Source organism: Balaenoptera physalus (assembly GCF_965194825.1).
Source record: "Balaenoptera physalus genome assembly, chromosome: 17".
NCBI classification, from domain to species: domain Eukaryota; kingdom Metazoa; phylum Chordata; class Mammalia; order Artiodactyla; family Balaenopteridae; genus Balaenoptera; species Balaenoptera physalus.
This window is the reverse complement of record NC_138895.1, coordinates 72,134,270-72,158,054: the sequence shown is the minus strand read 5'-3', so window position 1 is coordinate 72,158,054 and position 23,785 is coordinate 72,134,270. Positions and strand designations below refer to the sequence as shown.

Genomic DNA, 23,785 nt, shown 5'->3' with positions numbered 1-23,785 from the left:
ATCAACCTGTTTTCTATCCCACCAGCCTGTTCACTCATCAGTCTTAGACTGGACTTCTGATACCTGGGTTGAATTGCCCCTTGAAGCCCTTGTAATAGTGACTGGCTCTCTGTTAATTTTTCTCATGCCCAAGTCTGTGTGGCAACATCTCGATTTACTGGGGACTCCCATTTGACATTGCTCAAGCCTTAAAGCCCAGCGTCCCGGGCTGCTCACCTTCTTCTCCTGCACTTCTGACACCCACTGACAAGCAGCCTGTGGGATCCTAGTCCATCCCTCCCCCAGTTTTACAAATGGGAAACATGGGGCCCAGGCCTAGGCTCAGGGAAGTCCCCAAAGGAACACGGAGGACCTGGGATCGTTACTCTAGCATCAGCTTGGACAAAGTGGGGTTGGACATCTAACAGTAGTAGGTTTGAATCCTGGCTTCATTACGTGAGAGCTGTGTTTTCTTGGCTCTGGACCCTCAGTTTCAATATCTGTAAAGTGGGATAATAATAATTACATATAGATTAATTAGAATTATTTTTTAAATGGCAGAACACCAAATAGTAAATATTATAGGATAATGATAATTTTGCAAAATTTAAGTTACATTCCTGTATTTCTTAAAGAGGTTCACCCTCAGAGCTCCAGCTTTCTTTCTTATTTCTGTAAACATTTTTAGCACATATAGAAAACTTACACATAAGGGATATAAAGATTATCAAGACTCTGCCTTTGTCCTCTAGAGGTGTGGTGGAGACAGCCAGCCAGTTCCTAGAGCTCAGTAAGGGCTTCCTTCCCAGGAAGTGTGATGAGAAGCTCTGGAAACTAAGAGCACTTTATCTACCTGCTGTTGACAAAATAAAGGGCAGAGGCAGGTCTAGGGTGGGTATGACTGCTGGACCAAGGCCAAGGTGGGCTGAAATGAGAACACATGTTTTCTGGCATATTTCCTCAATCAGCCTCAGGGATCACACAGTTACTCGCTTCCATCCCAGCTCCTCTCCAGGATTTTCCAAATACTATAGCCCCGTGCCACTTTCATTTCTGAGCTTCCAGATGTGCAGGGACAGAAGAGTCCCCCTCCTCTGCCCCCAGGCATGTCCTTCCACCTTTCACATTTGGGCCCCAGTGAGACCTCCAGATAAAGTCTCTTAAAATAAGCCTCTGAGGATAATTTGTCAAGCACACGATTCAGCAACAGGGCAGGGAATCTCTCCTGACTTCTGCAGATAGGGGCTTACATCACAGCATGAAATTTGTTTACCCTTATCTTAGCACACAAGAACAAATTATCCCGTCAGTTATAAATCCATCAGCCCTGCTTCTGTGGGTAGGTTTCTGCGTAAATCTCCAGCAAACTCTACTTAGCTGACTGTTCACTTTGGTTTGCTGCCTTTTCCTGGCTCCGTGCTCACAAAATTGTCAGTCTCACTAGAGGACACACTGGCTTTTATCTGTAGACAGAAGAAAAGAAAGAGAGCAACCAGAGTCACTGCTGTCACAGAAACCACACCAACAAGGGCATGTGTCTTCTCTCCCAGCTGAACTGCAATAGCTCCCTCCCCTCAGCTCCCTCCCCTCCTCTCCACCAAGCCCTGGTAAGAAAAGTTCTTAACAGACTGGGAAACCAGAACTTACCAGCTTCCAGGTCCTCCTGTAGACTCACCCCGTTCAGGATGGTTAGTACCAATAGATGATCATGAGTGGGGTGAGGAACCTGTCCAAGGGGCTTAAGTAGCATCAGTAGTCCCAAAGCCAAATGACCAGGATCAGGAAGGGGAAGGGGAAGGGGAAACTTTTCATACAGCCGACTGCTAATTAAACATCAAACATTAAAGTAAATATCCTTGGCCTGGGTGCTCATGTCTCAAGGACAAAAGTATGGCCTAAGAAAATGTTTTTTAAAAACCGTTAGCAATAACAACAATAGCTATGGCATCCTTACCTTACAGAGTGCTAAGCTCCACTGAGCGCTCTCTCACTTGCCCTTAACCCTCCAGGAGCATTACCTTGCAGGGATCACGATAGCCCAGAAGAGGAGTGTACTGTTAAAACTAGGGAACTGAAGCACAGGGTTAAGTGATTTGCTCAAGGGCACACAGATGTAAGAGATAGAGCTTGATTAGGTGGTCTGACTTCAGAGCCTTTGTTCTAAATCAGTGCTTCCCAAGCCTTAACGCTCACTAGAATCACCTGGTGATCTTGTTAAACGGCAGATCCTGGTTCAGCCAATCAGGGGCGGAGTCTGAGAGCCTGCATTTCCAGCAAGCTCAGCTCCCGCGTGAGGCCCGTACTGCCTGGTGGTAACCACCCTTGGAGAAGCAAGCGTTGCCCTGATCCAGCCCTGCAGAGAGAGACATGAGTACCTCTGCTGATACACCGACTGCTTGTTACCTGCCGCAGCGGAAGAACGGAAATTGGGGGTGAGCTGCTAGAAATTTTATAACTATTTGGCAGTTATTTTATGTCTGCTAAATGTAATAATAACTTAAAAATTGGGCTTCTATGTCATTTTATTATATTCTTACTTCATTCTTCTAATAATTTATATCTATGTTATTTTACAAAGGTATCAGCTCACAAAAAGTTGGAAGTTATAAACAAAACAAACAAACAAAACAAACAGCCTGGCCCTTGTTTGCAGATAATTTGAAAATCACTTCTCTAAACTACTACACTGTCCTGGCTCCCTAACCGATGGGGTGTCTAGGACCAGGGTACGTGTGTGTCTGTGTGTCTGTGGGTGTGGGTGAGGGTATCTGTGTATATCTGTCTGTCCCCCCTCAATTCTCATTTCACGTAGGTTCCATTTCCTTATGGTTTTAGGGGCATTCCTGCCTATCTAGCCTCATATGCAGATGGAGACTACCATCCATAAAACTCTGCAAGTAATGTGGATTCTAGCTCGTCCCTTCCTAGTTTTGGAATCTCGGCCAAGTCATTCAACCTCTCTGAGGCTGATCTGTGAGGTAAAACCCACCCACTGTGTGGCAGGGATGCAATGATATAAAGCACACAGAGTGCTTAGCACAACACCTGGAACCATCCCTAGCAATCAATAAAGAGCAGATACAATTATTATTGGGGGGAAAAAACCCAACAGCAAGAAATAAGTTCATATCAGACATTCATCGACTTAGCAGAATTTTTGAGAAAATGCCCTGATACTCTGCTAAGTATGGGGTAAGCAAGATGCTGTACTTCTCTCAACAAAATTAAATTAAAATTTCTTCTTCAGCTTAAACAGTTAGAGCCCCATTTCTCACAAAAGTCGACAACTACAGTGAAATTTTAATCCTAACCCTTAGGCAGAATAGTGCCCCAAGGCGCTGCAAGATGTCTGAGCATCAAGCAAAAATGTGATTATTTTCATTCTGCTCCAGAAATTTAGGCAGGTGAGTGAACTAACACAGTTTAAAAAGATTTTCAATAACAAGCCCTTAAGGCAGGTTTTATTTAACCTTCAGTTAAGCAGGAATCCATTTAACTAGAGATGGTCAAGGTGGGAGGGTTCCTGGTTAATGGCTTTAGATTCTGCCTGTAAGTTATTTACATAATGACTCAGGAGGCAAAAGCCCCTGGGGCTTGAGGATAAGGAAGGAAAAGGGCTGAGGACTGTATTGGTAAGAGTTGATCTAGTCCCTGACAATGGGACAGGAATTTGTAAATCGCTAGGTGAGGGAAAATTGCCCTGGTGGGAAGCAGAATCTTTGTGACCTTGCCAAAATGGCAAACTTCATGCCCAGGTTACTGTTGTGTTTAAGTGTCTGCAGGGATGTAGTGATTTGGTACAGCACACTGAAATCCAATTTATTTATCTTAGTTGGCACTTCCCCAAAGCTCTAATGACTCAGACCCTCCCACGGTAATACATTCGTCAAATTAGTCAGAGTCCCCAGGTTGTTTCTTTTTCCTTCTCCCTGGGCCATCCTTACATGGAAAGTTCAGGTTCCTTTTCCCAGTGGGGACATCTTCCATCAGTCTGTTTCTGCAATCAGTATGGGCATGCTAAATTCTAAGAAACCTGTTTGAAACCCTTGGACTAACTGCTATGGGTGAAGCATGCCCCACTTAAAGGAGGAGGAAGAGGAAAAGGAAACAGTTAATGGCTGCATTTTGCCTCACCAAGAAGCTCTGTCCTATTGTTTGTGACATCGATGGGACACACAGTGGTCGGAGTGCAAAGGAGCCATGTCCAGTGGGGCTTCGATTCAGACCTGCCTGGGTCCACATCCATTTGGTGGGATGACTGGCCAGCTCTGTGATAGGAACAAGTCACTTCTGACATTTCACCTTCCCCAGCTCTAAAATGGGTATTAGGATAATAATAGTATGTGCCCTGTGAAGTTGTGAGGAATGTTAACCAGGTAATGATTACAAGTAGTTAGCACAGTACCAGGCACACAATAAATCCTCCTGCCATCTCAGAGATAGGACCTCATCTTTTTGCTGGTTCGTAGTGAAGAGTAGCAGAATATGCTACCCCAAAATAGGCCACTTTGGTACAACGATTATTTTGAATTGAAGGCAATTGAGAAGAAGACACAAGAAAAGCTCTCCGCCTTCCCCCTAGTTACATAAAAACAGAACATAAATTTCCCTTGTTAAGGTGTCCCCTTCCCCACTTCTTTTTTTTTTTTTTGGCTTGTGGGATCTTAGTTCCCAGACTAGGGATTGAACCCGGGCCCTGGCAGTGAAAGCACCGAGTCCTAACCACTGGACCACTAAGGAATTCCCTCTCCTTCCCCACTTCTGTACCAGGAGGGGGATAACAACCTTATCATTGGAGACAAGATGGCACCCAGAAAGGGTCAACATGAACAAACCTTACTAACTAGCTTTTATCCCCCATTAGTTTCCCCACATATTTGCATTCTCACAATTTTCTGCCTCTAGAAGCTCAAAGTCCTTTTCCTTTGTCTTGTCACTTCTCTACAAAATTATCGTTCTTGGCTAAGATGCTATACAAGCCCAAGTTCTAATATCCCTTTATCTACTTATCACAAGAGTGCTCCCATGTGTACATGATACACACATTAATAAACTTCTATTTGTTTTTCTCTTGTTAATCTGTCTGTCAATCTAATTTGAGGGCCCCAGCCAAGGAACCTAAGATACATAGAGCAAAAACTTTTTTTCCTCCCCTACAATAGGTATGTGCAGAGTGGTTATAGCCTCTCCGATTTGCAAAAGCTAGGTCAACATAGCTTCTGTAGTTATATTGTTGGCTCAGTCTCTAAATAAATATCCCTTGTCTGACATTCCCAACTGCTTTTAAGACTCTTAAGGCAAAGGCCCTATTCTATGCACTCATTAATCCAAATACTTCAGAAATGTTTACTGATCATCTACTAAGTTGTTCAGGAGGTGCTAGTTGGGGTGATGGGTCTGTGAGTTCCCAGAGGGCAAAGATCAGGTTTCAGTCCCTTTGTTCAGCAAGTAGGAAGGGTGGGTGACATAACGTAGGTGTTCAGTGAGGATTCCTGGAACTCAACTACCAGGCACAGCAGCTGACTGCCAGGTGCACTGGTGCACATTCAGCTCCAGCCACAGGGCCCAGGGCAGCGCTAGACCGAAGCTAAGTCCTCACCATGCAAAGACAGAACTCCATCCCACTCTTTACTCCACTGCAGTCAGATAACTCATTCAATCAACTGGAAGTCAACCCCTCATGCAATGAACTTTAGCAAACTTTGTTTCTCCTTACTAGGCGTAACAGGCCCTTACTGCTTTCCTCTTCTTGTGTTTTGTTTTTTGTTTTTTCATTTCTCTTCCTTGACCCACCTTACTCCATCAAGCTTCCTCCTGGTTCCACTTAACACCTTAGCTTTGCAAACCTGAGCACATACCTGAAACTCAAAAATCACTTTTTGAAGAGCTGTTTCTCTTGACACATACAGAATGAGAAATATCAGGCTAATCCAAAGAAGCATTTATTTACTCAGTGCATATTTGTTAAGCATCTACTGTGTGTAGGATATGACACTGGACACTGAGGGTGTGACAGTGACACGTCAAAGTCTGGACTCCTGAAGAGACAGGCAGGCAATGACGAGCAAATAAGCAAATACCATCACTACTGTAATAGGCATTTGTAGGAAATAAGCAGGGGCTGAGGAAGAGTGAGGTGGGTAACAGGCTAGTTAACAAAGCTCGCTCTCTATAAAGACTTGACTTAATTGGAAGCAGAAAGAATGCGAGGAATTTAGCTTTGTGAAGAGTGAGATGAACATAAACCAAGGACTGGTATGGCCGAGGCATACAGGGTGATTGGAAAACTGGCAGATAAGCCCAGAAGGATGGTGAAGAGTCAGACTTATGAACACATGCAAAGGCGATGGCTTCATCACCCACAGACGGGACCAAGAGGAGTGTGGAGTATGAAGACAGACGAACTCAGCCATATGGGTTACTGTCTGGGCAAGGTGGGTAGCAGGAGGCCACCCCTACTCCATGGCACTGTCCTGTATATGAATCTTGGCTCTGCAAATCACTAGTGGTGTTGTCATGGGCAAGATCCTTAAATTTACTATTCCTCTGCTTTCTCGTCTGTAAAATGAGGATAATGATAATAATGCCTACCTCACAGGTAAGGATTAGAGGAGTGAATACATATAAAGCTCTTAGGGTGGTGCTGGATACAGTAAGCATTCAATAAATATTAGCTGCTACTATCTTGTTTCTTTGTTTAGTACCACCTTTATGAATTCTCTGTCATCTGAAGTGAGATCCTCAAGATTGAAAGTTCAGAAACCCAACTCTGCCAACCCACTGAAAATGGAGAGACTCAGCCCACAGAGTCAGACACATAAAACCAGCCCCCTCAGCTTACTGAATGGCAAAAAGAACTGTAATTACTAGGTCAATATGTCATCTTTATAAGCAGGTCTATAGGGGCAGCAGAAAGCCTCTTAGAAGGTTGCTCGCTTGGCAGGGAGTAAAAGGGAGTAGAAGATGCTCGGTAATGCTAGGGGTGGAGTTCTGGCTCTGTGACAGCCAGCCTCGTCCACCTCCATCAGACGGGGAATTCCTTCTTCACAGACCCCACTCTCAATTTTGTGCAGGGGGCTATCTGCTTTACCAGAAGTTGCTTAAAACACATCCCCCTGGAGCCTACTTTAGCCCATTTGCTTTCTCTGGAGATTTACTGTCCTCCAGAGACAGGCATTCATCTTTAGGTACTGTCTCGGGCAGCTTGGGCTACCATAACTAAATACCACAAACTGGTGGCTTAAACAACAGAAATTTATTTTCCTACAGTTCCAGAGCCTAGGATTCCAAGATCAGGGTGCTGGTTATGTCAGGTTCTGGTAAGGCCTTCTTCCTGGCTTGTAGATGGCCCACCTTCTCACTGTGTCCTCACAAGTCAGAGAAAGGAAGCTCTGGTATCTGTTCCTCTTCTTGTAAGGGCACTAATCCCACCACGGAGGCTTCATCCTCATGACCTCATTCTAATCCCAATTATCTCCCAAAGGCCCTACCTCCAAATACCATCACATTTGGGGTTAGGGCTTTTACATATAAATTTGGGGGGGGGGGACACAAGCAGTATATAACAGGTATATTAATCCTTTTGAGACTTGTTGATGCATTCTGCATATCTTGGCTCTTATCCTCATAGGAAAGACAAATTCATTTCACTCTTGCCCTCAAGGGTCCAAGAGGTGATATACTTGAAGACAGAGACATAAGGTGTCATGGAAACAGCTAGAAGAGCCAAATGCAAGCCACACATGTAATTTAAATTTGTATAGTGGCCACATTAAAAAAAGTAAAAAGAAACAGGAGATATTAATTTTAATAACATATTTTGTTTAGCCCAATAGATTTAAGATGTTATAATTTCAACATGTAACCAGTATGGAAACATTAGCAAGATCTTTTACCTTTTTTGGACTCATTCTTGGAAATCGATGTACATTCTACATTTATGACACATTTCAGTTCAGATGCTTAGTAGCCACATGTGAGTACCGGCTACCATGTTGGACAGTACAGAGATACAATTTCATGGTGAACTTAGCTGTGTTACCTGGGCCCAACTTCTTAAGCCCCCTGAAACTCAACTGCTTAGTACGGTGCCTGGTGTACCCTAAGCATTTAGTACATTTTAGAGTTCATTTTCTCATCTGTAAATTGACAGTATTCCCGCACCATTAAAGCTGTTGTGAGGATGACTAGCGATGACCCATAAAAAGCCTTCTCACTTGTTCATTTAACTACAATGTACTGAGCCTCGCACTGTTCTAGGAGGTCGGGAGAGCCCAACAAACAGGACAAGGATCCCTGATCTCATAGCGGGTACCGTCTAACAGGGAGGGATAATAAACAAAAACAAATTAATAACGTGTATAGAATACTAAAAGGTGATAAGTGAGTTGAATAAGTGATAGGGAAATAGAGCAGGAAAGAGGATAAAGGGTATTGTGGATGACAAACGTCGCCTGCCATATCAGTAAACAAAGCGTGTTTCAGCCATCAAGCCATCAGCCACTGCAGTCACCCTGACTCTGCACCCTGAGGGGATTTGGGATGGAAAAAAAAAAGAAAAAAGATACTGGCCCTGGATAGTTAAGGTGCACATCAAAGGAATGGTTTCAATGAGCCCAGACTCTTGCATCTTCTCATACATAGGAAAATGCTAAATTCATTAATTTGAGATGTCTGGTTTTTCTTTAATTAACAGTAATCTTTTGATGGTCTGACTACCTGGTTTTTGTTGCAAAAGCGCCTTTCTATCTTGGCTCTTCCTTAACCATTTTTGTAGCCGTCCCTCAGAGCTAGCTGAGCAGCTGCCTCCCAGACTTAAGTTCTCAGCAAGCCTGAGGAATAAAACATAATTCTCAACTTTTAGGTTGTGCATTTTTCTTTTTCAGTTGACAGTATGTATGGGAGGACATTTGAAATTTTAAATAGGGCTGTTGGGGAAAGCTCACCAAGAAGCTAACATCTGAGTCAAGACTAAAGAGCACACCATGAAGATACCTGGGGGAAAAGCGTTCCAGGCAGAAGGAACAGCAAATGTTGAGGACATGGGGGAGAAGCATGCCACCCACGGGGGAGGAAGAGCAAGGGGACAGTGCATCTGGAGGTGTGAGCGATGGGGCATCAGACGGGTAATGAAGGAGGCAGGCAGGGCTGTGGGGCTATTTTAGGGACTGATACCGAGCAGGACCCTGTGGGGCTCCTGGGCACAAAGCCTTTGTGTGTCCCCCATTTCTCTGATGACAGGAAACAGGCTTTATTCAGCCTCCATGACCCTCCCTGAGTTCCAATGGGCAGGTTCAAGTAGTTGTTAATTAGGGAAAGGAGGGGATGCAGAGACAGGGGAGGAACAAACAGTCAAGAGAAACCATAGTGCAGCCTTGGGACGAGGTCCTGGTTCCCCATCAAGGGATACACACAACAACATCTTTGAGCTGTTTTGCAGATACTGAAACCCCCACCAAGTGGGAGAAGTTAACAGTTAATGGTTAAGGACAGTCTGCTGCCCACAAGCACGGAGACCCCAGACTGGTTGGAACCAGAAGGCTGATGATGCCGACTCCCGCTAACCTCACCACCAAACCATCAGGAGAATGTCCACCAGCTGACCACACCCTCTTTGAACCATTCCTATAAAACTCCTCACTACCCTCTCTGGGTTGGGACACACAGTTTCGAGGGTGTTAGTCTGCTGTGACCCCCTTTGCCTGGCAAAGCAATGAAGCTAATTCTTCTCTACTTCACCCAAAACTCTGTCTCCGAGATTTAATTTGGTGTCCGGGTAAGAGGCCGGATTTGGCTTCATGACTTTGGCTTTTCTCCAAGGGAGACAGGGAGCCATAGGAGAGTTTTGAGCAGACCTGGCTAGGCTCGCTGTCTCACAGGATTGCTGGGGGCTGCTGTGTTGTGAATAGACTATAGGGAGGTGAGTCCTTCATCAGGATCCCTTGGCCCCAGGCCTAGAAGTGGTTTGGGGAAAGCAGGCAGAAATTGACCAACCAGATTTAATGAGCCCAATGCCCCAGTTACTGGGTGGGTGGTCCCCCTAATCTGTCCTGCAGAAAGCTGCACTGAACAAACACTGTCTTCCTCTCTCTTGTCGGAGCTCTTCTTCCCTGGAAGCATGAAGAATGGCCAAGGAAAGAAAAGGACGTTGGGTTTGCTCTGCCGAAGCTTCTCTCGTTATTGACAGCCTTGTCTCTTCTCTGAATAGCTCATCCTCCCCTTCTTGCACAAGAAGTGCAAAATAAGATTGTTAGAATTTAGATTTTTTTTTGAAATCCCTACATTTGGATTTGCAGATATGCCAATATTTGGATTTGTAGAGCTGTAATTTAAGCTAGTCTCTCCCCTGGAACCACCTGGTGAAATGCATCTTTCATGAGGCTTCTGCAGGAGCCCAGCTACAAGCTCAGACTCCCGGGCACAAATCAAACTCCAGTTCAACATCAACAATATAATGTCAGGGGCCTCCTAAAACAGCCAGCTTCCAGGAGGCACAAGCCTCGGTATTTTCCAACTGGTGAGCCCTCTTCCAGGAAAGGGTTAAAAGCTTCCTCACAATTTAGGCACAGGATTAATGCATGGAGAGCTGAAGGTCTGGGGTGGGTGACAGCCCCAGACCACTTCTCAGGGCATCTCCTCCACATCCCAAACCACAGGGCAGACTAGCTCTTGCCCAGCCTGCTTGAGAGAGCCTGTTCTGGGGATCTGAGGGGAAAAGGAAATAAAATGCAGAAGCCAAGGAAAAGGATGACACTCGGCAGCCTCTGTGCTCCCTTCCTTAATCTGAAGATGGAGGAATCATTCAGCCAAAGTGCAAAACTGTTTCTGCAGGTTTTAAAGCCCAAGACAGGCTGGGAGGGTGAAGAGAGAGGGAGCAGCTGCAGGCCAGTCCTCTCAAAGGAGAGACAGGCCCAGCCCTCACCTCCTGGAAAGAATCCAAGTAAAAAAGAAAAAAAAAAAAGAATGAATGCCAAAAGCATGTAATATTTATTGTCTCTTTTACTGGATAACCCAGTTTGCGTAGCTGCTGCTGTATGCATAACCTCGCCTGGAGATGGCGACCCTTTATGAGAGTGAGGTCTGGACTAGAACACCTGACTCTCCTTTCTCCCTTCCTCCTTCCGTGCTCCACCCCCAGCAATATCCCCAATCCGCTCAGGGGCAGAAAAAGCAATGACCAGGATAGGGAGCCACCAAGGTAGGGCAGCCAAGTGTCCCAGTTTGCCTAGGACATGGGACTTTCAGTGTGAAACCAGGATCGTCCTGGGCACACTGTGACAAGTTGGTCACTCTACATCCAGAAGACAAAGCAGCCCCCTGGTCCTCAGACTGGCCAGTGTCTGGATGAACAACGCACATGCTGGTACTCCTGACGCAGCTTGACATGGCGTGAAAAGTATGGACTTCGAGCCAGCCAGATTTGGATTTGAATCCAGCTTCTCCCACTTACAATCCATAAGATTCATACTCCTGAGCCTTTGTATTCTTATCTGGGAAATGTAAAGAAACAGGATTGGTATGGAGATTTAGTAAGCTGATGCCCGTAACAAATGGTTATTCTTTGGCTCCGCATATTAAAATCATCATCTGGCTCTAACACGGCCCTAACCTAGGGTTTGGTAGGTGTAAATAACACGTGGCATCTACACAGTCTTTAGGATTTTCGAGGTGCTTCCACGTACACTGTCTCATATGACGATTCCCAAGTGAGGCAAATAGGATCATGAGCCCCACTTTAGAGTTTGGAAAAGGAGGCCCAGAGCAAGTAAGGGACGGCTCCAAGGTCATGAACCTGGCAAACAAGACGCCAACCCAGGTCATGTGTTTTCATTCTGCTACCACTCACTTTCTATGTCTCAACAGAACTCCAGCTATGGGTAACAGGCACGGGGAAGTCTGGAGGTTTCCCAACACAAGGAAGTTGTGGAGGAACCTGTTTTCCAGCAAACTCACTCAGCTATCTGCCGTTGCCGTGAGCCTGGGGCCTGGCCCTGGGAACAGGCAGAGTTCCAGACTGCCTAAGCAGATAATTCTGCCCTCCTGCTCCTGTTTTGTACATTCTTGGGTCGAGCCATTTAAACCGAGATCTCCACTACACCTGCAGAGTCGGGGGCCAATGCCTTGTCAGGTAGAAACATCTATTCTCGATTATTCCCCTCTGCTCTGGACAGGAATACTGTGAGAGTAATTAACTGGCATTCAACACAACTTGTTTTTATTGAGTGCCTCCTCCAAGGAGGTGTGTGGAATGTGACACCTGGGTCACTGCTGGGGAAGGACAAAGCTACAGTATGGCTGAGAATTCAAATCTAACGTTTGAATTGAATCTAATGGCTGCTCTCAGGGAAGGTGCCTTGGTGGCTTTATCCTTTGTTCACGAGGCTCCATCTGCAGGGAAGGCCTTTCCTCCCTATGGCCTGGTCATTTATAGGACCTGCTTCCTCTCTCATCCCTTTACAGTCCATTTCCCATAGGGCAGCCAGAGTGACAACCCTAAACCCCCAAAGCTTTCCCATGGCTCTAACTGCACCCCCTTATCACATACCTTCTCACTGACTGTGCTCTAGTCGCAACCTTTTATCCCCCCTTTTTCCTAAACACTCCAATTCCTTCTCACCTCAGGCCTTTGCTCTTGGTGTTCCCTGTGGAGGGAATGCCAAGGCCACCTCCTTCTCATCCTTCAAGTCTCAGCCCAAGTTTCACTTCTTTAGGAGCCCATCTCTGACCATTTTATCCAAAGTAGGCCACCTCACCCCTGCCACCCTCTGTAGCCACAGTTATTCAACCCCATTACCCTAGTCTATTTCTTTATGGCCCTTATCACTCTCAGAAAGGAATATACAGTTACTTAAACTTGTCAATTGTCTCCTCCTGTCAACACATAAAAGCCATTAAGAGAAAGGACTCTGTCTACTGAGTCTGTGGCTTTTTATCTCTGGAGCCCAGTAAAGCCAGACACTCAAATATTTGTTAAATATTGAAGAATGTATTTGTCTCTATTTAAAACAAAGTGGTTATGAGCACAGGCCTTGAAGTCAAGCAGACCTGTGAGATCTCACCAGCTGGAAGAAGTCACTTAGCCTCTCTAAACTGAATTGTCTTTTATAACAGAATTAGGAGCTCACTCAATGGTAGATGTCATTGTTAATTTTAGGGTTGTGTCACCCTAGTCCAAGCCCCTGATGGCAGGCACTTTAACATTCACCTTTGTATCTACATGTCTTGAAACTTCCCCTCAGCATCCTCTACTTTCCCTTCCTGTAGGACATGTCACACTGTCTTAAGGAGTCTATATATTTCATGGGGACATGAATACCTACAAAACCTAACATAGTGCCTGTTGTACTTGTAGAATAAATGTGTGGTGTTTAAGACTAACAGGTACCTAGTAGGTCTTCAAGAAATATATTTTGAATCAAGTTCTCTTTACTATTATTTTTTTATTGGAGTGTAATTGTTTTACAATGTTGTGTTAGTTTCTGCTGCACAACGAAGTGAATCAGCTATATGTGTACATATATCCCCTCCCTCTTGGACCTCCCTCGCATACCCCCCATCCCGCCCATCTAGGTCATCACAGAACACCGAACTGAGCTCCCTGTGCTATACCGCAGGTTCCCACTAGCTATCTATTTTACACATGGTAGTGTATTTATGTCAAACCTAATCTTGCAATTCATCCCACCCTCCCCTCCCCCCCCACCCAGGAGTTCACACATCTGTTCTCTACATCTGCATCTCTATTCCTGCCCTGGAAATAGGTTCCTCTATACTATTTTTCTAGATTCCACATATATGTGTTAATATACAATATTTGTTTTTCTTTTTTTTCCCCCATCTTTACTGGAATATAATTGCTTTACAATGTTGTGTTAGTTTCTGCTGTACAACAAAGTGAATCAGCTATACATATACATATATCCCCATATCCCCTCCCTCTTGAGCTTCCCTCCCACCCTGCCTATCCCATCCCTCTAGGTGGTCACAAAACATCCAACTGATCTCCCTGTGCTATGCAGCAGCTTCCCACTAGCCATCCATTTTACATTTGGTAGTGTATACTTTCTCACTTCATCTCAGCTTCCCTTTACCCCGCTGTGTCCTCAAGTCCGTTCTCTACGTCTGTGTCTTTATTTTTGCCCTACCACTAGGTTCATCAGTACTGCTTTTTAAGATTCCATATGTATGTGTTAGCATACGGTATTTGTTTTTCTCTTTCTGACTTACTTCACTATGTATGACAGTCTCTAGGTCCATCCATGTCTCTACAAATGACCCAATTTCATTCCTTTTTATGGCTGAGTAATATTCCATTGTATATATGTACCACCATGAGGTATCACCTCACACGGGTCAGAATGGCCATCATCAAAAAAAAATCTACAAACAATAAATGCTGGAGAGGGTGTGGAGAAAAGGGAACCCTCTTACACTGTTGATGGGAATGTAAATTGATACAACCACTTTGGAGAACAGTATGGAGGTTTCTTAAAAAACTAAAAATAGAACTACCATATGGCCCAGCTATCCCACTACTGGGCATATACCCTGAGAAAACCATAATTCAAAAAGACACACGCACCACAATGTTCATTGCAGCACTATTTACAATAGCCAGGTCATGGAAGCAACCTAAATGCCCATCGACAGACGAATGGATAAAGAAAATGTGGTACATATATACAGTGGAATATTACTCGACAATATTTGTTTTTCTCTTTCTGACTTACTTCACTCTGTATGACAGACTCTAGGTCCATCCACATCTCCACAAATGACCCAATTTCGTTCCTTTTTATGGCTGAGTAATATTCCATTGTATATATGTACCACCATGAGGTATCACCTCACACCGGTCAGAATGGCCATCATCAAAAAAAAATCTACAAACAATAAATGCTGGAGAGGGTGTGGAGAGAAGGGAACCCTCTTGCACTGTTGGTGGGAGTGTAAATTGATACAACCACTTTGGAGAACAGTATGGAGGTTCCTTAAAAAACTAAAAACAGAACTACCATATGACCCAGCAATCCCACTACTGGGCATATACCCTGAGAAAACCGTAATTTAAAAAGACACACGCACCCCACTGTTCATTGCAGCACTATTTACGATAGCCAGGTCATGGAAACAACCGAAATGTCCATTGACAGATGAATGGATAAAGAAGTTGTGAATCAAGCTCTCTTTAGAAGACATTTTAAATATATGAATTAAAGAATAATACCAGATGCTATGTGATCAAGTGCTGACTTACATATAATCAAGTGATACAATGTATAATGTAGAAATTTGATGGCAGAGGTGGCCAACACAGAGGCTCCCAGGGCCAGTCAAGGAACTAGTAGGTGAGGTGGGTAGGACAGGGACTGGGGCCAACTGGAGGCTACATCTCATCTCCAAGGCAACCACTGCTCAGCTCTAGCTTTTTGTTGCCATCCTGGAATGTGGGCCCAATGGTCTCATACATTAGCACTTTCAAATGAATCTGAAAATCTGAATTTTTATGTGAGATTTCCCAAGTCTCCAAATTATTGACAGTTAATTTAAATTTATTAAACAAGCATTTGAGATGAGCAAAGCATGTTTGGGAGCCATTCTGTAACCTATGACCAAGAGCCCTGGGGGATCAGATGGAGGCTGGGCCCTAAACAGGCATTCATGGAAGAAGTTACACAGGAGACAGGCTATTGATATGTCCAAGAATTCCCCTAAAGCGTCCATCAAGCATTTATCGAGCACTTACTGGGTGCCAGGCATTGGGATATAAAAGACTCAGAGCCTGTTCCCTCTGAGACTTTATAGTTGGTCAGTTCAAGAACTGTTGTTGAGCCACAACCGTGTACCTGAACAGAGCTCATCAAGGCAATAGCTAGACACCTGGACAACAAGGTGTTGTTTCCTTACTCATTAGATCTGTGCCTCAGAGTGCTGGCAGCAAACTGTCATACTACTGTGTCCTTCTATGGATTCCCCCATCACCAGGCAAACTAGCCAGTACCACCTAGGGGCAAAGTGGCCTACCACAGCTGATGGTAGCAGAGGTTCCCCAGTCTAACAGACATGGGATGACTTGCCATTGCCTCTCTCAGTCTAAACCCCCTCCCTCCCTGTAAAATGGGCATCTACATGAGCTCACATGCTAGTGGCAAATACTAGTCAAGTAAAACAGCAGCTTCCAGAGCACGTGTTATCAAAAAGTCCAGGGAGGAGACTCATCTGGTCACACATGCCTGAGGCTGGTCGGAAAATACTTAATCTATACAGCAGACATACAGAAGTCTCTTTTTGGTCTAACTTATACTGTGATCTTAGACTTGCTGAAGGACTAACTTCCATCACAGCCCTGCCAATATTGATTGCTGGGGCTCAAAAGTATGTAAGTAGATTAATTTCTTTCTTTTTTTTCCCCTCAAACTAAAAAGGATCACAGTGGTGTTAGTATATTCCTGTTTCCACTGGTCGGTATACACACTGAATAATAGTGTTACCTGGAAAAACTGAGTCAAAAGAAACAGTGATGGAAAACAGGGTAGAGGAGGTCTTGAGTTGCATTCTTAATTCCACCAAGAATTACTTTGGGTGTTCCAGTGTTCCAGTGAAAGTCTAAGCTTGTTTATTGTCATCCCTCCACCCCGACTCCAATCCATTATTTAAAAAATAAAAAAATAAAAATAAGAAAAACCACTTTGGTAGCTTCCATCTTAGGTACAAGAAACAAAACCAACATAGAGGGGAGAGGGAGGAACTGTCCTCTTGTAGTGGAGGTTAATAGGCAATACTATTCTCCTGTCACTTCCTTCTGTAAGTCAGCAGGAAGGAAATATATCCACCGAGGGCCTCTGCTAATATGTTCTTAAAGCCAATTAGGCAATTCCTACATCCTCTACCCCCAAAATAAACAAGCAGAGCTGAATGCTTTCTTTCACTATCCCATGTATAAACTGGTAACTCTCAAAACAACACTGGAGGTTATGAAATCAACTTTGTACTGACTTCGAGGGATATTATTAAGAGCCCGGGTCTTGGAACCAAGTCAGTAACTAAGTCTTCATTCTGTTTTATGCTGTTTCCTTTCTGTGAAATTTTTTTTTCTTTTTCTGTCTGAAAGTTTCACAGGGCTTATTCTGGTAATACCTCTAAACGGAAGCACTTCTCCAGCTGTCCTAGTACAAAATCCTCTTCTGTGACCTTTGGCAAGAAATCGGTTCTAGGAAAGAAAAGAAAGAAGCAAAAGTTTGTTTGCTTTCTAATGACTGTTCCTCCCTCTCCAGGTACTCTGGGGATGAAGAGGCGAAGGGGAAACGGAACAAACACCAAACTCTTAATCCCTCTCTCCTTTCTACACTGGCAGGTGGCGTTTGCTTTCCAACTCCATTTTAAAGCTCACAGCTCTGAAAGATACGACCTGAGCAAGCAGCGAGGACTCCACAACAAGGTCTCGCTCTAAGAAGGTAAGCAGGGAACCTACTGGTTAGGCGCGAAGACCGCCAGTCCAGTCGGCGCGTCGGTTATTTACCGGCGGGATTTAAACCCGCTCCGGAGCGGGGGCGTGGCCTGGGCGGAGCCCCGTGGCCCGTGTGGGCGGGGCGGAGGCGGGGATGCCTGAGGCTCAGCGCCGTGCAGGAAAGACCCGGGCTCCGGGAGCGAGCGCCTGTGTCTTTAAATGCCAGGGGCTGCTCTCCCGCCTTGGGAGCCCGGAGCCGGATCTACAATCCCGTCTCTCCCGCTCCGGCGCTTGTTGCTCGCCCGGCCCGTGCGGGAGCTGCCGCCGCGGGGCACCAGGGCTGCTTCCTTCTCCTCCTTCTAGAGAGCCCCACCTCCCCCAAGAACAGGTTGAAGGGGAAAAGCGGCCTCAGGCGGAGGGAAGGGGTGCTGTGTGAAGAGGCGCCGCTCCCCACCTTCAAGTCTTGAGGCGCTGCGTAGCCGCGGTGGCAAGACATGCGCTGCTCCCCCCTACCCAGCCTCGCAGCCGCTGGCGCCCGGAGAGGAGAGACTGCGGAGCCCACACCTGCAAACTCGCCCTAGAAGTCTCAGGGTGCGGCGGGGGGCCCCTCCCAATTCCCCACGGCCTCCACCTCTAGGCGGGTGAGTTTGCGCAGGTAACCCGAGCTAGAGGGCGGGCGCGCGGGGGGAGGGGCGGGCAAGACGGGAGGAGAAAGCGCCGCAGGTGAGCCAGGTAGGGCGGTTCACCTGCCCGGGCCGCGCTGCGGGGTCCTAGCCGGTTTCCTCAGCGATGGATGGGGGGGCGTCTCTGGGGCTAACTTAGGACCCTGAGGTGAAAGGAGGGGGCTAGGAAAGGGGAGTTAAAGTTTCTTTTCCTTTTTTCCTCCTGCTTGGGATTGGCAGGTAGGGCGCTGGCGGAAGCGGTAGGAGTCGCTGATGCAATGGGCTTTTGCCTGGGCGAGGTGAAGGGATGGGGGCGGGGGAGAGCTGGAGTTGCCCGGCCTCCTGCGACCGTGACCCTGGAGGCGGAAAAGTGAGGAAAAGCTCGCCACATCTGAGACTCCCCGTAAAATGGCTCCAGGTGCCCGGCTCCCAATCTTTCTTCCTCCTCTTAAGAACAAATCGCACGTTTCACGGAAGGGCTCCTACATGGCTTCCTTGCCTTCCTCTCCCAACAGGTGGTCTGGGCCCCTGTCCGGGGACCTGTGCCAATGACCCTAGTGGTGGTTTCGCTTTCTCCTCTCACGGCGGTGTGAACGTGTGTCCGCAGCGTGATGGGCAACCAGGTGGAAAAACTGACCCACCTAAGTTATAAGGAAGTTCCCACTGCCGACCCAACGGGCGTGGACCGGGACGACGGGCCCCGCATCGGGGTCTCCTACATCTTCTCCAATGACGACGAGGACGTGGAGCCGCAGCCGCCGCCCCAGGGGCCGGATGGCGGTGGCGGCGGTTTGCCCGACGGCGGGGATGGGCTGACGCTGCCCTCGCCGCAGCCCTATGACCCGCGGCTGCACGAGGTGGAGTGCTCTGTGTTCTACCGCGACGAGTGCATCTACCAGAAAAGCTTCGCGCCGGGCTCCGCGGCCCTGAGCACTTACACGCCCGAGAACCTGCTCAACAAGTGCAGGCCTGGCGACCTGGTGGAGTTCGTGTCGCAGGCGCAGTACCCGCACTGGGCTGTCTACGTGGGCAACTTCCAGGTGGTGCATTTGCACCGGCTGGAGGTGAGCAACAGCTTCCTGACGGACGCGAGCCAGGGCCGGCGCGGCCGCGTGGTAAACGATCTATACCGCTACAAGCCGCTGAGCCCCAGCGCCGTGGTGCGCAACGCGCTGGCGCACGTGGGCGCCAAGGAGCGCGAGCTGAGCTGGCGTAACTCGGAGAGCTTCGCCGCCTGGTGCCGCTACGGCAAGCGCGAATTCAAGATCGGCGGCGAGCTGCGCATCGGTAAGCAGCCCTACCGGCTGCAGATCCAGCTCTCTGCGCAGCGTAGCCACACGCTCGAGTTCCAGAGCCTGGAGGACCTGATCATGGAGAAGCGGCGCAACGACCAGATCGGGCGCGCCGCGGTGCTGCAGGAGCTCGCCACGCACCTGCAGCCCGCCGAGCCGGACGTAGGCGACAGCGACGCCGCGCGGACTACGCCGCCTCCCGGGCGCCCCCCCGCGCCCGCCCGGGAGGAGGGGGACCGAGAGGCGGTGGTTCACTGACCGGCGAGTTGAGAGCGGAGCTATGTGAGGGAGCTGTTGTAGCAGCCGCTGCCCCTCCCTCCTCTCACTCCCTCCTCCACCACCTTCTGGGCCCCTTCTGGGCTCCTGGGCCGTTTGGAAAACGGAGAGTTGGCGAAAAGCGCAGCCAGCTGTGGCTTGAGTTTGTTATCTTGGACGGAGGAGGAAGAGGGAGCAGGTAGGAGCACTTTGGCCGGGGGCGCTTCTCGGCTTCTTGCCCGCCGGCTCAATCTGTCTTCCTTTCCCGGGGTGAGGCACACTGTGGACTTGCCACACACTTAATCCCTGCTGGACTTGGGTCCAAATATCGACGCTTCTTATGCACTTAGGGGTGGAGAAAAGTTCGGAGTACCAATGCCTGCTGTTGCCTTCCGCCCGCTTCCCCTCCTACCATGGGCTCGGAGGATGCCCTGTAGTAAAGCCAGAGCAGGTTTGTGGTGGTGCTACCTCCAAAGAGCAGTGTGAGGGATCCGGGAAGCTGGGGTGATTTATCTTGTGGTTTTCCTGGGGTGCAAGGCTGGTAAAACCAGGACCAGGTCTGGGAGCCGCAGACTGAAATCAAGCAGCCCCCTGTGAAGTGTAACAAATAGTTGAGTAAACTTGGGCTACAAAACAAAGATTTTGCTACTTTCCCTCTCCCCATCCCCAAGCGATTTGTCTTCTGGAGCTGGCTTCCAGCTGAGTCTCCTGGGCCTTCGCCACTTCCCAGGTTACATGTAAATCATTGTCAGGGCCAGCTAAAGGAAGGATTCAATTTTGGTTCTGTTTTGCTGCCTTTGTTTCTCGCTTGCTATTGTAGGCACTTACAGCTGCGGTATTTGTTATCAAAGGAGGGAATAGCCCTTTGTGTCTCTGATCTAATTAAGCCTGCTTGGCCGTGTTCATCCCCAGGTCACACGGGAGGTTGGCTGCTGCCACCCCGTAAGGTATCCACTACAGAAACAGCCAAACAGGGTTGCCCTGGCAGGAATCAGTTTCCTGTCCATTCCCCCACCTGACTCTCTTCCTGAATAGAGAAGGTAACTTTTTTTTTTTTAATTTAAGGCTTTGGTGTGGTGGTCCTGTGAATTTTTTTTTTCCTTCACTGCCTCATCCCCCTCACTCAGTTTTGTTTTGCTGGTGGTAAAATCTTAGGCTTGAGGTATATTTCAGTGGTAGTTGTTTATTTTGCTAGCCACACTCGATGCAATTTAATTCAAGATGTAAAGTCTTGTATTGCTGCAGTCTTCTTGTCGCTTGGAGAACAGCCCTTCAGAATGCTTTCTCAATGAAGAGGGGTGACAGCAATCATAAATAAATGCAACCTGGTGTAGTCAGCGCCAGATCTGGTGACAGTCCTAAAGCATGGATTGGTGATTGTGGGATCTGTCCGAAGCAGTATGGCTGATACTATTTGACTCTGCTGCTGTGTTTGCTTTACTCTGAGGCTTTAAAAAATGTGTACAATCTGTCCTTTGTTTTCATGTGAGCTCTTTAATGATGTGTGCCCTTGATTTCAGAATCCTTCTCTGCTGTGCATTGGCATTGCTAATGCTGTCTCAAAAGTTGAGTAAAGTTTCTTTTTTTTCTTTTGGGAATCATTATAGGTTACACTGAACAAGTCATTTTGTGACCCAATTCTTACAGCTGGAGTAGACTCATACTTGAGTGTTCTACAGTGGTGGCCATCTCAGGCCTCCTGCCTGGAGATCTTTACATCAAGGCAACAAAACTTGAAGGATTTCCTTGTACACGTACTTTTTTTAAACTTGGGAATTTGAGGCCATAATTTTTAAAAGCCTAGACCTTTATAGCACCTCAACATGAAATTATTTCATTACAAGGGCATTAGCTATGTTCCCTGTTTTCACAGGAATCCCCAAACAGGTCCTGTCACTGTTAAAGGTGAACCACACTTAGCCCTGGTCCAGGAATTTGGAGAAGTGTCAGTCTCCTGTTGGAAATGTTGATCTAGTTTTCTTGTTTAATAATCTTGCAGCTTTGTGTTTGTATTTTTTTGCTCGTGGAAAAGCGGAGCAAGGTAAACGTGGGTAAAGACATTTAGGAGAGCCTTCTAGATTTGGATTGTCTTTTATGTTTAACACAAACAAGGGAAAGTTGAATGTAATGACATTGTGCAGACAACAAGAGAGAAGAACAGAGCAGCACTGTCTAGCAGCTCTGGGCTAGCCAGCCAGCTCTTTTCCACTGCCCGGTCTCTGTCTCCCTCCTTCACCCCTCAATGGAAAGTGAATGTCATTGGTCACACCGAGGGACAGCAGTGACTCTGTTACAAACAGCTTTGTGAGAAATCTCAACTTGAAGGAAGAACTCCTATAAAATCTATATCAATAGTAGCATTCTCCCTCTAGAGAAGAGGTTTTTGATAACAGGGCTTGAAAATGATCTAGAAGAGGAAAGATCTACTCCAGATGCTGCTTTATCACGTGTTTTTACAGGGTACCAGAGATGTGAAGTACGTAATGCTTCGGAACAGTGATTCTGTTGGAAGTTTTATTAGGGTCATCATGCTTAAAGTAAAGCACCAACCAGCCACTGAAGGTTGCAAGGAAAGGGGACTGAATCAGCTGTTGGCATCTTTCTTGAAGATGGCAGTGTTGTGGATAAGAGTTTTTAATGTCCAGGCAATGGCTACATCTGGCACTTTAAAATATATATATATATATTTAATAATTTTTGTTTCTCCTTAGGACTAAGACTCTAGAACTGTTTTGTACTGTGAATTACGGAGCTCTTTGAAGGCAAGGAATATTGATTCTGATGTTCTTTAGAAACTCTGGCAGGGATAAGCAGGACACCCAACTGGAACGGATGCTAAATGTTATCAGACAAATTATATTTTCTTACTTGAGCAAGTATTTTATTGAGACTGCTTATGTATGGCAAAGGAGCCTACAACTTCAGCTACACAACTTTTTATATTGAAAGAACTCATACTTTTTGTAGTTTTACTCCACATTTCATTTAAAATGACTTTATAGCACTAACAAGCCTAGCAGAAGACTTTACTCCAGACCTTTAAGGAAATTTTTAGTTTTTATGAAAAATGACACTTCAGTAGTTAAATTTCTCATGTCTTTGCTGCTTCTGGCCCTAATAGCACCAGTCGACAACACCATAACCACATGGAAACATATTTTTGGAAGCAAAACTTTAATTTTCTACAACATATGCTATGGAGAGTGAAGAAGATTTAAGGATTACTTGTTTTCTATTTTTTTTCTCTTAACAAAATGGAATCCACTGTGTTGAAGACTCCTGATATTCTGTGATTGTCTAACCGTTGTTTTTTTGTAAATTAAAATAAAATCTAGTGTGATCATCGTCATTGAAAGGATTTGTTTGGAAAGTTACATTTTATTTGTGAATTTTTTTTTTTTTAAATCAGGGTAACTATAAACTTGACTGGTTTATTCAGCTTTTCATTATGTTTTGTTCTTAACGATACTTGTGACCCATGGAGAATTACATTGACTAACTTGATAAATTTCATATGTATTTTATTTCCTAGTGAATTGTGTAAACTTTACTTTTGTTGAAGATTGTATGTTAAATCAATGTTATGTTCTCACACCACTTCTTGAGAAGGAGGTTCCGATTTGAAATTGTATCATTTCCTTCAAAATGAAGGGCAAGTGCTTAGTTAAATAAAAGATTGATGATATCTTTTAAACCATTTCCTCTTCACTATGTCTTATTACAATAGAATTTGTCAAGTCCTTTTGAAAAATGCTCTGAGGGTTTCCAATAAACCATTCATTAGAGTTAACTCTATTTATATACGTTTTTTTTTCCATTTGTATACTTTCTTTCTGCCATTTTTGGTCCAAATCCAAGCTCCTCGGCTTAACTGCAATTTTTCTGAAATATTAAGTGTGTTTCATCTTTGCATTACTCATTAAACATTTTGATGAATTCTTTTAGTGTCTGAAAACCCTCCCTGCATTTACTGTGTGGGAATTAATCACCTATTGCTTCTAGGCCCCATGTTCATGAAGAACGTGTTGTGAACATAAATTTTCAATACCCATTGATTTTTTCAGGATCAGTGTAAACGTTGCCAGAAACCACACTCACATTTTGTAGTCTGTACTGGGGAGATTTGGTAATAAGATCAGTAACCCATGTTG

General features: G+C 45.9%; 1 protein-coding gene and 1 long non-coding RNA gene across 10 annotated transcripts; one reads left to right on the top strand and one right to left on the bottom strand.

Moving 5' to 3' along the window:
- Positions 1–355: 355 nt before the first annotated feature.
- On the bottom strand, positions 356–17,992 carry LOC309647110. 2 transcript variants are annotated; one of them, XR_014255810.1, is made up of 5 exons: positions 17,880–17,992; positions 17,116–17,188; positions 1,627–11,468; positions 1,253–1,442; positions 356–479 (listed from the first exon to the last, which is right to left on the bottom strand). It is a non-coding gene; the product is annotated as an uncharacterized lncRNA (long non-coding RNA). The 2 variants fall into 2 exon arrangements; XR_014255811.1 differs by lacking the exons at positions 356–479; positions 1,627–11,468 and having other exon boundaries at positions 1,308–1,442.
- LRATD2 (LRAT domain containing 2) lies at positions 17,314–23,331 on the top strand. 8 transcript variants are annotated; one of them, XM_082434097.1, is made up of 2 exons: positions 17,314–18,066; positions 18,603–23,331. In XM_082434097.1, the coding sequence occupies exon 2, from the start codon at positions 18,699–18,701 to the stop codon at positions 19,635–19,637; it is 939 nt and encodes a 312-aa protein (XP_082290223.1). In that variant the 5' UTR covers positions 17,314–18,066; positions 18,603–18,698; the 3' UTR covers positions 19,638–23,331. The 8 variants fall into 8 exon arrangements, 6 of the variants coding, with proteins under 6 accessions (XP_082290223.1, XP_082290222.1, XP_082290224.1 ...); XM_082434096.1 differs by having other exon boundaries at positions 18,328–23,331; XM_082434098.1 differs by having other exon boundaries at positions 17,314–18,080.
- The last annotated feature ends 454 nt before the right edge of the window (positions 23,332–23,785 follow it).

What these genes read in the sequence shown, in the direction of transcription:
- LRATD2 (XM_082434097.1), top strand. Translation starts at nt 18,699, where the DNA reads ATGGGCAACCAGGTGGAAAAACTGACCCACCTAAGTTATAAGGAAGTT.